This window comes from Anas acuta, chromosome 2 (assembly GCF_963932015.1).
Source record: "Anas acuta chromosome 2, bAnaAcu1.1, whole genome shotgun sequence".
In the NCBI taxonomy this organism is placed as follows: Eukaryota; Metazoa; Chordata; class Aves; order Anseriformes; family Anatidae; genus Anas; species Anas acuta.
The window spans coordinates 42,541,404-42,558,136 of NC_088980.1; the positions used below are offsets into that span (position 1 = coordinate 42,541,404).

General features: G+C 38.8%; 1 protein-coding gene across 14 annotated transcripts in view; it reads left to right on the forward strand.

The window, feature by feature from the left end:
- RBMS3 (RNA binding motif single stranded interacting protein 3) overlaps nucleotides 1-16,733 on the forward strand; it is a 697,130-nt gene that overhangs the window by 621,948 nt on the left and 58,449 nt on the right. For all 14 annotated transcript variants that reach the window (XM_068674436.1, XM_068674437.1, XM_068674435.1 and 11 more), the window contains one exon: nucleotides 2,443-2,493. In XM_068674436.1, the coding sequence (XP_068530537.1) occupies nucleotides 2,443-2,493 (51 nt within the window). The remainder of the gene's footprint in view (nucleotides 1-2,442; nucleotides 2,494-16,733) is intronic.

Consider the following 16,733-nt stretch of genomic DNA (forward strand, 5'->3'; position numbering starts at 1 on the left):
CAATGAAAGCCACTGTAATTTTTTCTTATTTCAATCAGCTTCTCTAGTAAACAGCATTTTGCTTCATTTCCAGTTGACAACAGCAGATGCTTGTCATTCTTATTGAAATGTTTTGTCATTTTGGCTTCCCTTCATGAGCCAATTTTTTTTCAAATGCTTTTATTTTATAATTTATGTTGACTACATTGTATTTTGACCTTTTGACCTCAGCTGTATTTGTTCCAGTAACAGCATCCTTTAACAGCACTCATTTTTATCCAATAATCCCTGACAAAGCAAGATATTTTAGGATAACTCTCATATTCTTCTTTAGTCTCCCACACATTTTGTCTTTCAGAATTTCTCTTTTCAACATATCCCTCACAGATCTCTACTGGGAAATTATTGCCATGTTCTGGCTTTCTGAGATGGAAGTCAAAACCGGGTTGTATAGTTTTATTATTAGCCATTCTCTGGAAACATATGTGAAGCTGATCAGTGGCCATACATTTTCCCATTTCAGTTAGAATCATAGAATCAGAGAATATCCCAAGTTGGAAGGGACCCACAAGGATCACTGAGTCCAACTCCTGTCTCTACACAAGACCACCCAAAAATCAGACTATGTGTCTGAGAGCATCGTCCAAATGCTTCTCAAACTCTGGCAGGCTTTGTGCCATGACCACTTCCCTGGGGGGTCTGTTGCAGTGCCCGACCACCCTCTCAGTGAAGAAACTTTTCCTAACACCCAGCCTGACCCTCCCCTGTCCCAGCTCCATGCCGTCCCCTCGGGTCCTGTCGCTGTCCCCAGAGAGCAGAGCTCAGCGCCTGCCCCTCTGCTCCCCTCGTGAGGGAGCTGCAGGCCGCCATGAGGCCTCCCCTCAGCCTGCTCTGCTCCGGGCTGAACAAACCAAGGCCATTCCTCACATGCCTTGCCCTCCACACCTTTCACCACCTTTGTTGCCCTCCTTTGGACATTCTCTAGTAGTTGTGTGTCCTTCTTACATTATAATGCCCAAAACGGCATATAGTACTCAAGGTGCACCAGCACAGATAAGAGCGGGACAATCACTTCCCTTGGCCAGCTATCAATTCTATGCCTGACACACCCCAGGGTATGGTTGGCCTTTTTTGCTTTCCAGGGCACACTGTTGACTTATATTCAACTTGCTGTTGATCAGAAAGCCCATATCCCTTTCTGTGAGGCTGCTCTCCAGCCTCTCATCCCCCAGTCTACACTTATATTCCTTTTTTTTCTGTCCATCAGTACTCTTCCAGTCCTGAGTCCTGTGTGAGAAAAGCTGCACAAATTTGCAAAGCTGTGTGGTGGGCTGCTCTTAATGTTAAGATTGTTTTGTTTTGTTTTGAGGTAGTATTTTATTATCTACAGGTAATGCTGTACACTTAATATGTTTTAAACTTGATCTTCAAAGATAAAGGATTCTTGTCATTTTCTTTGACTTTCGTAACTGGAGAATGGGGACCCTGTGGCTTTCTCCTGCTCCTCCTTGTTCATGCTCAGTCTGAGATGCCATACACCCATCTCTGTGAGCTTGGAGATAGCCAGTGAGATTCCCACTGATGGCTGTAGCACAGGTATATTTTTGTGTACTTCTGTTTGTTGTGTTGCCCAGACTGATGCAAAAGAAAACTAGGATACACAGTTCTTGGGGTTAGTTCTGAGTTATGCTAGCAGATGGGCTGTCCACACTTAGCAAAAGAGGCAGCTACAGCTCAGAGATGGCACCACAAATGCACAAGAACTTTGTAAACATTTAATTGTCAGTAGAACTGATATATCCATGGAATCTGTTACATGTCAGTAGTCAGGCAACACAATAAAGAAAGACTTCAGTGAGGCACAGAGTTCGGATGAGAATGGACCCCATGATGCCGAAGGTAAGAGCTGCTTCTGGGGATAGGACATCTTAAGCCAGCTTTGCAATGGAAGCTTTCCATCAGAGTAAGCTTCAAAAACTCTGAATTAGATCTGCAATTCTTACTGAAAATGGGATAAATCATTCTGGGGTCTCTGAAAATGTTATACCTTTGAAAGTTTATATGGGTACTTCAAAAATAAACTTTGAACATTTTATGTCTGCTGCACTGACAGTTGGATGACATATTCATGATTATATTGATGGATGAAAGCAAACAATACAAATGAAAAAGTAGGACAACATGGAATATTGAAGACTACTTTAAGAGATAAAACTGTGCATCATATTGGTGGTGCAATCTCTCAAACTCCTGACTTTGGTGGAGCATTATCAAATTAAATTTAAAAGCTTTTTCCAATGTCAATAACTTTATGAAACATAAATGATTTTTGCATGGAGTTACATACCTTAAGTCTTTTACCAAAATGAGCTCTGTAGTTGCAATATAAATAATGTTTTCATGTAAATCGTTGGAGTTCTGTTTTAAACTTTTCTGTGCTAATTGAAAGTATTTGATATGCAGGTCCAGAGTACTTCATGGATGCCTCATCCGCCATATGTTATGCAACCAACAGTAAGTGGATATGTGCTAATATCCAGATAAAAGTGCTTACACCGTAGCCTCACTCTGCTTGTCAGCCACATTAAAGTCCTAGGTCATTTAAGAGCAGCCAGCTGCTCCCTTTGACAAGAGCTCTCTGCTGTAAAGATTCTGCTTCTTTAAGGAACATGATTTGATTTAGTGAAAAGGGGGGAATGGGTGATATATTATCTAATTACATTGATTATAAGAAAATAACTATCTCTAAAGTATAGTTTCTGAAGTTTTGCTTCAAGGACTGCAAGACAGCTACATTCCTGCATACTTTGAATTGTCAGGATCAACACATGTTAGCCCTCCCTTATATGCTTATCCATCAAAAAAGTCCTTTGTAGTTGTATATACTTTAAAGGATCCTCAATGTCTCAGTAATGCATTTCAAGTACTGGAAAAGGGTGAAGCACAGCTGTCTTACAGAATCTCTGCCAAATCTGATTCTGCTTTATGATTTGACCAGTCAACTCTTTTTTCTGTCTTTTTTTTTTTTTCTGAGTAAATTTTCATCTTTCATCAATTTATAACTACTACTTAAAGCAGCATTAAACTCTTAGCACCATTTATTAGAAGCAGTGTAGTTGATTTTTTGTTTACCTCAGAGAAGAGTTTTGATGCACTTTCCCTAATGTTAGTGATATACTTGAAGGAAAGAACATACTGAACCCCTCTGCCTACAGATTGTTTTCATTTTGTTTCCTACATTTGATTAGTTTCTCAGGCATGGATCCACTCAACAGTGCCATTAATCAAAATTCAAATGTATATTCCACCTAAGCACTGATACATTGATTTATGTGAGGTTGGTAAAACTAAAATGAAGGTGTATTGTTTATGATTGCTCATTAAGTGTTAGTTAGGATGTTCATTACATTCATTTGTGTTCAAATATTTTGACCTCATAATAGATTAACGTCTATTATTTTCTGTTGGGAGTTAGCTATACAAAAGCATAGATATAATTATCCTACATATTTAGTTTAGTAGCTCAGGATTCTCATCCCACTTTGAACTGCTCTTCCACATCCGTCTGAATGTTTTCAATTTTCTCTAACCAGGCAATGACCATAGTGTGTGACTGACCATCTGCAGGAAGCCCAATAACCACCACTGTGGTGCTGCACCTCTCTGCAGACCCTGGTGGAAGTTTCCATCTCACTGGAGTAAAGCTACTGCTATGCTCCTTGTAAGGAGACCAAGATGTATCAAACAATCAATTTTGTTTGCTAATATTTGGATTAACAGCAGACCACAAGAAATCTTAGAGGTGTGGATATAATGTGTCATCAGACCTGTGGAAGCCAAAGGATCTCTGATCCTTGCAGAAATATTCCCTTTCTAACAGGAAGAACCTAAGCACTTTACCGATTCCAGTTTTTGTTTAAATGTATGTTTGAATATTGTTTGACCATGTTCAGCAAAGCATTTATGTTCTGTACTAGAAGCAGTGAGTATTTTGGTGTGGTAATTGAATGTATTTACCCCTTCCTAAAGGGCTGTGAAGAGAAAAATGGTTTCTATATTGAGTGGCATCCTCAACGTGCCGAATTAAATTGGTGTTCATTGCCAGTCAGAGAGTTGTATCAGTGAAAGGATATGTGCTTTTATGTGGAAAAGCAGAGGGAGAGTGGATAAGAAGTTTAACTCTTCAGTTTTGGTGTCATTGACGTTATGGGTTACCTCCATGTATTGTCTGTAGCTATTCCAGTCTTTTCACGGAAATTTTTTTCCATTCAGTTTCCCAAGATTACGTTCTTAAATAAATGGACACGAGGGCTTTAGTACTGGAAAAGTATAAAAGCAGAAAGGCAGAACTACTATTCCTGAGATTTCATTCAGATCTGAATTCTTTATTAGAAATGTCTGAAAAATTGTCAGAGAATTACTACACAACAGACTATCTTTTGAAAGGAAATGAAGAAAGTATCTATTCCAAGTTTACTTTAGTTTCATGCCTAACTATAGACTCTACTCTAGACAGCTCCATAGCTTAAAAAAGTATGAAGAAAATATTATGACAAAGTTGTCAGAATGTAAGACCCAATGAATTGATGAAACTGGGAAATTTCTAATTTGGTTAGCTTTTTGTTTCTTCTTGTAACTTAGTTTGCCATATTATTATCTAAATTGCTAGCACTTTACTTCACAGTATTTTATGTGATGATTGATTGCAGTGCATGATGTCCCATTGGAAACCAGTGTAGATAAAAATTACATTCCCCTTGCCCCAGGAACCAGAACATTTTGTTAAGCCTGTATTATTCTTTCTGAATAAAGATGAACTCTTACAGCAAGCACAGTATGAATTGCACAAATGCCGACAGTTAGTTTTTCGTTTTGATTATAAATATCCACTAAATTATGTTACTGGATGATTAGTTTTTCATTTCAGAAGGAAGCTCCTACTTGATACTTATGTATAATTTAACACCACATAGTTTCCCTTGTGACAGAAAAAGAGTCGGGCCCATGCTGCAGAGGAGACAAAGGAGGTTTTTCATTCAGAGAGCCATGCACAGACAGGACAGCTTGCTCCTGGGCTGGCAAGCTTGCCAACAGGAGGGAAGGAGCTGTGCTGCACAGCATCACAACCCTGCCTCTGCCTGCCTCTTCTCTGGCTGCCTGTCCCTGCTCGTTTGTCACCTCTGTGTTCATTGTCATTTAAACACCTTGCTCCTCCTTCACGGATATCCCCCCACAGTTGGGTGGCCTGCCAGGAATGTTGCTCATTTATTTCCCTTCGTATATCAATTTCAGTCACATCTTCCTGATGTGTGCATTCTGTATTCATTTACTTGGTGAATCCAAAAAACAACACTATGGTAAAAGATTATATTTCTGATTTCTTCTGTAGCTTTTCAGCTATGACCAGATAAACCTCTGGCCCTAATAGATAGCAATAACATATATATTACCTGGAAAGTATGTGCAGATATTGCTTTCCCTTCCCCAGCCTCATTTGTCTTACTTTTGTGATCTTCTTAAAAACAGACAATAACCAAAATGACATTAAATGAGAAAACAATGTTCAGAAATACGGGAAAAATTTTCCCAGGACAGATGGGGCAGTCAAGGACTCTGAAAATATAGGATAATTTACTCATGATTTTCCCTGTAACTTTTAAACTTGATATACTAGCTTAATGTGAAAGAGCAGCTGCAATTTAAAAAGATTTTTTTTCCATGAATTTTGCTAGCTTTTTACTAAGAGCCATGCAAAGTTAGTAACAAATACATTGAGGTTGCATTGTTGTTTCAGAATAAGTAGTAGTATGCTGGAATAGAAGGGTCACACCTCCCACATCTTAGTGCTTGCACAACCTTCAGGGTTTTAGAAATGAGAATTCCAGAATCACGTGAACATGATGAAAAATTTACCTTTAGGCTCCTGTGTGACTCAGTTTTGAAAATGCATCTTTTGTCAATGGAGCCTTAACCTCTTTATAACCATGTTGACTTCACTCTGTCCAAATAAGAATGACTCACTTTTGCCAGTTTTGTTGCTTTTCCACGTGCCACAGTCCCTCTTGCTAGCTTTAATAGAAGACGAGCTGCAGAAGAAATATGGCTATGTGGAGTTGGACTCATACTGGCATAACATTTAATCCACTGATAACAGTCTGGGCTCCGTTTAGTTAACTATGGCTTTCAAAGTACAGTGTGAACTCATCCCTACTTGAAAGAAGTCTTGTATTTCATTACTGCCTTAGGATAAGGGTAGATGGATAGCGATGACAGAATCAAAACATAAATGGGATAAGAGTTATTCTGGGGATTTATAATATTTGCCATATTAGTGTGTTCTTCCTACAGTCCCCGAAGGCCATCTTATGGTTCAGCGAAAACTTTGAAAAACATGTTGTTTAAACTCAATTCATGTACAGATAATCTTCATTTTTATTAACAGTGACATTTGTGTAAAACTTTTTTGATTCAAATCTTTATTTCAAATCATGCGTACTCTTGCTCTCTAGAGGCAAGTATTTTTTTTTTTAGTGAACCAACAGAAATGCTCTTCCCTAACACTGCATACTGGATTTACACTTATCCTCTTCTATTTTCCAGTAAAACTATGCCCCCACATGTTCTTGTCAGTCTTGAACAGTTTCTGCGTAATAGTTGGAGAAAGAATATGCCAGTGGGTGCATGAAAGGTGCAAGGAGGGCAGCATATGGAAAAACCTACTATTGATAAAAGTGCATTTGGGAGAACTTCTCTTCTGGACATTTCTCAAGGCCTTACAGCCCTTTTCGAAAGGTCAATGGCTTAACAAACGTCCTTTTTTTTTTTTTTTCCTGTCTTCCTTCCTCTAGCCCATGGCTGAATGTAGTCTGTCTGTCTTTAAAAGCACCAACAAAAACGTTCCTTATTTCATAAGCAGCGTAAAACCCCTGCTTTAGTGAGAAGCTAGGCTGAGTAACGACTCCAGAATCTTGCCTTTTGATTGTTGTGCATGAATGTAGCATAAAAAGTACAAACTGTCCAACTGAAATATATCAGTTTTCATTTTCTCACTAGCGACTCTGTTGTTTTGGATAGTACCCAAAATACCAGAGCAGTTTCAGTGTTTTGATTCCTACGCTCTTGAACAAAGAAGTTCCTTGTGCTCCCTTTGGTGTCCCTCTCCCAAGGCTGCTTTCTTTACCTCGCGTTTGTTGCTCTACCTTTTCAGCAAACCGAGCCAGGAGTCCATCTTGCATTTCGGTGTACGAGCGTAAGGGAACAAAGTATGTCCTCTGCAGACAGCTGAGTCCTGCATCCAAGATGAAATGTGAGAGTTCAGCTAGATGGTATGAAAAGTAAACAGGAAATAATCCTTGGAAATTGGAATCTCCAGCTATTCTTTTAACTTTTAGCTGTGTATTTTTAAGAGATCCTTTGAACGTGAACTTAGTTGAACTTTTAAGGCTAAAGAGTTTAGAGGTTGAAATAACTAACCAAATACCACTGCCAAAGTTCTGCTGAACAATTTTAATTCCAGTGTTTCCCGAGGCAGAAAATCAAGGACTGCCAATTCTATAACTCTGATAATCAAGACAGTAATTGGCAATGTTCCTTTGGGACAGGCAGGCTCGCATGAGGTCATTTCTGCCTGCCTCTCACCCAGCTCTCGCCCAGCACTGGCCTTATATAGAAGTTGTCTCTGCTACTAAATGGGTAATTTCAAACTCAGCTGAGCACTCACTTACCGACCCTCTTCAGCTCCAGGTGCTGTGGTGTTAAGGAAGGTACTCAGGCATCTACCTGCAGAGGACAAAAAAGCAGTGCCTGTAACCTAAGCTCACAGCTCTGTAAAAGGAACTAGGTGCAAACAATTCACCCAAGTCACACACTGTGGTCAAGTGTAGGGGCTCGTATGTCTGGTTATTCAGCTCTTCTGGAATCCCATTGAAGTATTGCTGCAGTCATTTGTTCTGCTGTTGTAGAAATTAAAATGAATTAATATGAATGGCAGAAAAAGCCTTATCCAAGTTAGATTTCCAACCCTTTTTGACACTCTGCTAGAGCCCCCTAGTGAAATCGGGTGATTTTATGATGGCAGAAAAACACACCACATGTGGATTCACTTAGAAAACATGCACAGGAGAACCACAAGTGTTTCCAGTAGACAAGCCCTTGCATTTTAGGAACTCATACATTGCTGTTTTACCTTAAAAAGTCGTAAGAGTTCTAGTAAAAATTTATCTTCCTTCAAGTATTCTATGGATAATATGAACACTAAATGGATAAACCATCAGTCTAAATTTTTTTTAAAGGACATTACTGGAAAAAAACATGTATATCTATATTTAATATGAATCTATAAATGTAAATGGAAAAGATATTTGGAAAAGAAGGCTGACACTAAATCTGAAAGGTACTCCAGAGAGTTTGAAGTTGGGAATTTCTGGTTGAGATATGTAGTGGTTACGGAATATTGATTTCTTTTTAACAGAAAAGATGCAACCTTAACTGTCAACCCTCATTGTAAAGAAAAATCTCAACATGACAACTGTTTAAAAGCAGTAAGGTTTATCAAAGGGGGCTATTTTTTTAAAGATAGATATTAATCAATAGACATTAGAGTACCTTCTGTGGAAGAATGTAGTGCATTTTTTAAAAAAATCGATTTCTAATTTTGTACAAAACCTGCCATCTATTTTAACTTTTCCAACTTCATGCGCATTTGCTAAGACTGGAAATCACTAATAATATGTTTATTTCATATAACACATATACTGTGTATGTCTCTGGTTGCATGTACATTTGCATTTACACAAGGTTTTGAGTTTACACTAAGTCAAAAACCTGAACATAGACTGAAAGGTTCATATATAGTGTTTGGCATTTTGAGCAAAAAATCCTCATTTGGTGAGCACTCACCATGTTAGTTATTGTCCAGGTAGTAAATTAATAAGTAGGCAGCATTTGTAAATCAGTAAAGAGTGATGGACTACGTAAGCACATGGTATTAATTATAGTCCAAGAGTTAGATTAATGAGTGTGCAGAAAGCAATGGGCTCAGCAGAGTGGTAAGTTAGGTAAGCATGTGATATAAATTTGTCAGATGATTTCTCAGTTTAGCTCACCATCAAATATTTTGCCATGTGTATTGCATTATGGTTATTCATACATGTGTGCTGTGAACTAGAGAGGCATGTGATACATGTATACTACAGTCTTCTCAAATTTATCCTCCATCATGGACCATCTCTTATTTTTTTTCCAGTAATGTCCATTGTCTGGAAGTTGATGCTAATATTTCAGCTTCTGCAGTGACAGCTTTGCTACTCCTGTTTAAGCAAATGTAGGTCTGTCTGATATTCATGTCATAAGCAGGACACAAGCCCACTTGCAACACAGATGGTTGTGTACTGCAATTGCCGAATATGCATGTTCTGTGAGGATAGAAAGGAAAGGCAGCATTTTCATCTGCCACAGGCAGTGAAAAGCTTTGAAAGAGCTCTGTGCTCTGGCAGCGCAGAGGTTTCACACTGCTTGGTGACAAGGCTGGGAGTAATCTACTGTTGGTGCCTGCTGCACGCGGTGGTGGGTCTCGTTCCCATGATGGAGACACGGTTCTTGTTTCCATAGTGTGGATAATATAGGATAGAGGATATTGCTGCAGAACAGTTCTCCAGCAGAAAGAGACCTGGATCCCTTTGGGCTTCCCAAATCCCATCCCTGCACTGCAGAAAATCTGCATTGCCATTACAGATGAGGCACTGGGCAGCTTTGGAGAAGAGGGCATCCCTTCTCCAAAGAACTGTAAGGACAGACACAACCTCTCACTATTGTATATGTGAATTCCTGCTAGATCAAGTCAATTTGTAGGCTTACAACAAAATGTCTTTTTAGACACAGCTGGAGAGGAAGGTGTAATGTAAGAATCAAGGTGTAAACTGCAAATTATTGCAATTATTTTAAGTATGTTATTCATACAGGTTTTTGTCCCAGAGGATTCCACTATCATTGGAAGCAAAATCCAAATAGAAATCATGAATATTTATTCATTTATATGTGTATATTATTTATAGCAATATATTATATTATAAAATTAAATATAAATTTAATTTTATATTTAATATGTTTATATATTATATAAATTATTATATATTTATACATTTATTATATTTTATTATATATTTTATATATATATATAATAAATACAAATAATATAAAATATATAAATATTATTTATAGCAATTTAATATGTGTATATTATTTATAGCAATAATCATTCTTTCCAGAGCTCCTTTTTGACTTGAGCCAGCTTTTCTTTGCACTGGTTTCAGAGGATATACATAGTTAGAGCACTTAGTAATAAATACTTTTTTTTCTGCCACTGATCTGGTGCATGACCTTGGAGAAAACATCTTTTTTTCTCAGCCTCAGTTTCTCATTTGTCTTTTTTTTTTTTTTTAATCACATCTATTTAGATTATAAAGCTGTCATGCCACTAAATAGTTTTTACTGAATGCTTCTGAAATGCCTGGTGGAACATGAGCATCTAAACACAGCCTCACAATTATATTATTAACATTTAGGGTTGTCGTGTTAAATAGTAAAATAAAGCTGTCCTAGCTACAAAAAGAAACGTCAGGTCTAATTTTCCCTGGTACAAATCAAGAGTTAACTTCGCATAAGAAAATTGAGTTACATAGGTGTGAAACAGTGAGCCTGAGAAGAGAATCGTGCCTGCAGCAAAAAGTTGATGAAGGAGACTCTGGCACACTCCTAATTCTTACAACAAAGTGAGACCATAAATTACCGTTATGTTATGCAAGAGTATTCAAGGACCAATTTACATAAGTAAGGAAAATTAGCTAATGTATATATTACTTTCGATTACATCATGATTTTCTAGCACAGGAGTTGTGTAAAAAATTATAATATTGTCCTTTAAGGAATTAGTGACCAGTTTATGAGTCAGGATTCCTGCTCTATCCAGGAAGCATGCTATATAATCCCTGCCCAAACCTGATTAATTAGTTTGATTTTTTGCCTCTTGCTAATCCTATCAGGAGGCTTGTTTCAGAACACCTTTGCTCTGAGGCTTAGAACTGCATTTTTAATTTCCAACCTGAAGGTACTTTTGTTCATTTTACATCCATCTGTTCTCGATCAAACATTCTCCCTTACCTTCAGTAAATCTTCTCTCTTCTGAATGTTCACCACATGAATTTATAGACAAAAATCTTACCTGCATCTTCATTTGCTGAGCTAATTATGCCAACATCGCTGTGCATTTGCAGTAACTTAGCAATTTTGTACTTCTGGCTGTCACATTGACCCTACTTTGGATCTGTTCCACTTTGAATTAATTTTTCTGGGCCAGTGCTTATAGTATTCCAACTCTTTGTACAACAGCATTCATACTTTCTTCTCTTTGCTGGGAGTACTTTGCTAAATTATAAAATAACAACTTTTTCCCTTGTGCACATGACTCTGGTAATGCAGACATCCTGTAATTCAGTGCTATACCCAGGTTTTCTTCTTCCTGTAGTTTTCCAGCAAATGCTCCTGTATTATAAAGGAAAGCATTTATTAGCCTAATTATCTTCATGAAATTGCACCTTACTCGGTTTAATCCAGTTCTTCCTGTATGATAGTTCAATCTGCCACTGTGCTGACAGTGCATTGCAACCTCGTCATTTCTCAAAGTTTTCTTATTCAAGGGCATTATATATTGGATGAGAAAAAAATATATATTATGGAGATTTTAGTGACCCTACCTTAATTCTTTATCATCCCCAAAGTTTAGTAATTGCTGGTGTAGCACTAACAGAAATATTTTATTGACCTTCAGAGAGCTTAGATCTGCTACATGTCCTTTGTCTAGAAAATAGGTCATTTTATTTTAAAAAAGGAGGTTAGCTAGCTCTATCTTTGGTTTATCTATGTTCCATCTTCATTAATACCCTTTAGTCCTGGCCCCTAGACCGGTGATTACACGTGCCATTCTGCCATTACTCTCCAGTAGAGAAAATCCAGTCCTGGTTCCTTGTTTCTCTCGCACCCACACCACGAGTTCATTGACTTCTTTGGGTTTTTCATCTCCTTTGACTGCATTCAACCCTCTGCCCAAACTTTCATTCCCAGAAAGCTGCCTTTGCCACTGCTGTCTGATGACTCATGCAGGAAATGGAGGCAAAGTCCTTGTCCTGTTGGAGCTGCTTCTGAATTACCTTTAATCTGTACTGCATCCTCACTGAATAGGGAGCCTGTCTCTGGGCTCTGTCCTTGTTTTTCATGAATCTGTTTGAGAAGTCTTTTGTTAGGTGTTTGAATATCATTTGCCAGCTCTCTGGAGATTTTTAGTGACTCTTACTTCTGGTCTGTGAGATGTAGCATTTTTTGTCCTATTTTTTTTCTTTTTTTTTTTTTTTTCCCATATTCATTCCTGATATACTTACAGAGGTGTCTGAGTAAGTGGTTGACTAATTAACACCTCCTTGACTGTAACTGGTGAAGCATCTTAATAACATAATTATTTTTAAATTAACTTTTGCAGAGAAAGTTAAAACTTTTTTTTATTATTATTTTTTTTTATGTATCAGTGTATAAATGTACACCAAGATTTGACATCCTGGAAGTTAGAAACTTCCAAGCTATCGTAAGTAATAGCTCATTATTGAATACACTCTAACAGTATTTGCCATTCATTTTTTATTCTATTAGACGTAATGCTTACTTTTCAGATCAAATGTCTTTACAAAGAATGTAATATTGACCTAAGCTTTTCAGTACAGAGACAAATCTAGATCCAGTCATGTGTATCTTTCCTAAACTGATTTCACTCCTAAAGAGGTTAAGCAGACTGATCATTGAATTACAGTTTTCAGGTTGTAACCTCATGGCCTTGTTTTCTTCTCAAACCAGTATAAATTAGGAATAAGACTGTTATAAGTCCATGCATTCAACAGTGTGTGTCAAAAAGCTTCTTGTTAAGAATCAGTGGTGTCTGCAACATTGTTGAGAGTATGGTTTCAACCTCTTTTTCTTACATGATTGAAAAAGCAAACAGTGAAATGCAATAGTATAAACACAGAACATTCCTTGACTGCTTCATAGTAGGTTGATGGAAATGAGTTGTGCAACACAGTGATATATCAACAGAGTCAGAGGAATTCTGAAAGAGTGCTGAGTTGTTATTTAGTGAAACCACTGAATGATCATTTTTTGGACTACCTGCCAAGGAGAGGTGCACTTATAGCACGGTAGGCTTTCTTATCAAATCACCCATTGCTGAAAGAAAAGTGGAAATCACCGGTTGAAATTTCACTTCTTCTAACTGTGGTTTAAATGCAATTTGTTATTCTTTATTACTGACTACAGCCTTGAATGTACCTAGTTAAAGGATGTCTGCTGACAGCTTTCCCACTCCCTGCCTTTTAAATAAGCTACCAGAGAGTTTTTGCAACATCACTTTGTTGTCCAGGAGAAACCCTGTCTCTAACTTCCAAAATCCTAGGTGTGGCCCTTCACTATTGTGCTTTTCAGAGTGGGCAAATGTGTGGAAGATGTATTTTTTTCTATGCACCACACACACATCTCAAATCGGGAAGAAAAATGGGTCCCTCATTATCAGATGTCTACTTCTGCCTCCTAGAAATCTGTAACACTTAGAAAAAACGTGTGTGGAGTCCTCATCCAGGGCTTGGTCTGGGATAACTTGGATGATTTCTTCAGCTCAAAGCTGAGGGTCACAGGTTTGACACCCTGCTACTGATCTCAGTGGTGGGACAAAAGGGTTGCGTATGATTCACACAACAAACAGGCTGCTTTCAAACAGCCTTTGTACTTTTCCAGTACGACAATCTGTAAATCATTATGCACCCCCTCTTTGCCCAATCCACACAGGATGTGAGTCTGTGTCAGCTCCCAGCTTGATAGCCTTCCTCTTTAGTGCGATCAATAAAAGGCTCCTGCTTGCAGCTTTGGAAATTGCTAGTCTATTGCCAGCCTCTAGCCAAGAGGGTGGGCGTCACATTTGCAGATGTCCCACATCTGACAGGGCTGGGGCTCGAGGCATATTTCCCAGTGGCAGGTAGTGGGAGAAACCTGCTGTGGTAAAGCTGGTCCATCTATGCTGCTGGGACTGCTCCTGGCTAGCCCTGGCTCCGGTGGCCAGGGAATGCCAGCAGTGTTTTGGGATGAGCGTGATTATATGCACTGCGTCACTGACATTTCTTCCTGCTGGAAGAAATTTTCCCTGTGGAAAGGGGAGAATTGCTCGAGGTGTACTCATTTTGAATGGGGATCAAGTGTTGGAGGCAATGAGAGTTTCCTGGTGCTTGTCACAGGTCTCACTTCAGGGAGAGGAGGGGGTGGACATTTGTCAGGAGGAGTTTGAGTGTTTCTGATAGACAGGTAGACGCAGTGCCAATTCTCCCTGATTCATGTCTGTGGAAGTAGCAAAGCTGTATTAGCTCCCTCGCTAACTCCCACTCCAAGTTCAACCCGCAAAGCCTCTCGGCATGATAGATAAAGCTGCGACAGGCCACATCTTCTCCTCAGAAACAGCACAGGAATAATAAGAATTTGAAGGGAAAGACTTGTGCAGTCCCCCTGCTTTTATGCTGCTTTCTGCAGACTGTAGCACCCAGTTCACATGCCTGAGCCTTCACTTGATATCCGATTTGATAACATCTCAGCCTAAATCTTCACAGGTGCTCAACACCTCAGTGACATTGATTTAAATGGAAGGTGACTATGGGGCCAATTTTAGTCAGTGCTTAGGGCAGGGAGATGAGGGGGAAAGAAATTGTTCTGGAAAGGTAGTCTTGGTGCTGTTGCTGCTACCACGCGGGAGTTAGGGCTTCGTGCCCAGATTTGGACTCACAACAGCAAACCTACTTCTGATCTGTACCACTGTTCATGGTACAAGCAAGTGCAATTCTCTAGGAATAGCTCTCAGGCCCTCCGTACTAGTTTTATGCCTTTCTTTGTTTTGCCTCCACTTTCCAAGCTAGTAAATCCAGACCATTTTTCAGTTGGTGACAAAATTCAGTTTCAGATATTAAACCAAGAAGCCTTTTGCAGGACTTTGTGCATGGTGTGCACATCTTTGAGCTGAGCTTTGTAGGTCAGTGAATAGTAACCATGGATGTTTCCCCTAGGATAATATAAAGAAAATAATGTATATAAATGACACTCATTCTGAATATTGGGGGTGATTTTGCCAGAAGCCAAATGAGCTTTTTGTAAAGATTGTACAATAGAGCTTGGAGAGTTTTAGGTATCATAATCTGAGAGAATTTACTATCATGAGGACTAGATGTATCATGGTCATTGTTTATCATTCTTCTTGGTGTTTTACATGCCACCCATATCTCTCTTCCAGTTAATTACCAGTATAGGTCATAGCTTTGAGGGTATAGGCTCCAGTGCTTAGCCATGATCTGTAGTTAGCATCGTCCAGACTTGCACCATGGTGAGAGAAGCAATAGGGAGTAAGCGTCTCTGTAGCTGCCATTTCTGCGATGATGATATGGGCTTGTCTCCCTGGTATGCCAATGTACTCGCATTCTCTTTGAGCCTCCTTTCATCATTTTGTTCAACAGAGAAGTAAAGGAGGAAGTGGGAGAATGCCGTGAGTGCTGTTGTGTCAAGTGGTATAAGATTGTGCCTTGCTCTTTCTTTTCAATTTCTTGGCCAAGCTGGGACTACGTGTAACCTGGTATTATGCCACATTAATTCTTTTCATGGAAGAAAAAGCTATGTTAACTCTTTTGTGCTGGTAAAATCCTTGTGGATAAATAGAAATGGTGAAACTCTTTGAAGTTAATAATTCCAATATCCAGTATAAGTTCTAGGCATGTCGCAGGCACACAGGCATTGCTTTTGTATGTTATATGTTCTAAAGGACAGTAATTTTGCTCAAATATAGTGGTTTCCCTCTGAGAAGTATTTTCTCTATTTCAAAGTATGATATCTATCATTATGACATGTTCCAAAGTGGGAGCCCAAGCCAGGCAACAACAGAACAGTCAGAAGGTTAGAATGTGTGGCAGACAAAGACTTAGAAGTCCCAAAAGAGTCTTCTGACAGGCACCCATTTTAACTCGAGGTATCAATGGTTAATTAGTGCAGTGATTAATTAGATTAATTGCACATTAATGTGAAATTGTTTAGCTTCCCTGTGAGTGAGTCAATTTGCCAACCTCTGACTTAGGAACTACAGTAAACATCAGGGGTTGCAGTGAGCTTTTTTTGAGCCTTTTGCTGTGATTTGCTTAGACCTTGAAGCAGCTGCCCCATAGGTACACCTGGATGGCAAATCTGAAGCAGGTACAGCTGATCAGAAGTGAAAAGATGAATCATCATCTCTAAAATGTAGCATGGTTGCCGGTAGGTTTTAAAATCTCATCTGCAGAGTTAAGAGAGTTGGGGTGCAACTTCCTAAAAGTGATGAATCAGTTCCGATGATTGATACAAAGCTCTAATTTTTCTGAAGGTTTTCGAAGTCTTTTGAAATGATTCTGAAATATTCCAATAATTGGTGTTGTACAGTATTAAAAATCCTGCCAAGCTGTCTAATTAAATGCAGCCACAGTTGCTACTCAGAACCGAAATTAACTCCTTGGTTTGACATATTGTGAGCCCTCTTATACAGGTGGATAATTCAAGCTCTACAAGGTGTTTTGGTCACCTAGTTTCTCAGTTCAGTGGGTCTGCAATTGAATCATTTCCTCTTAATGGGTGACTTGACTAAGTGGTTTGAAAGTAATTAGCAA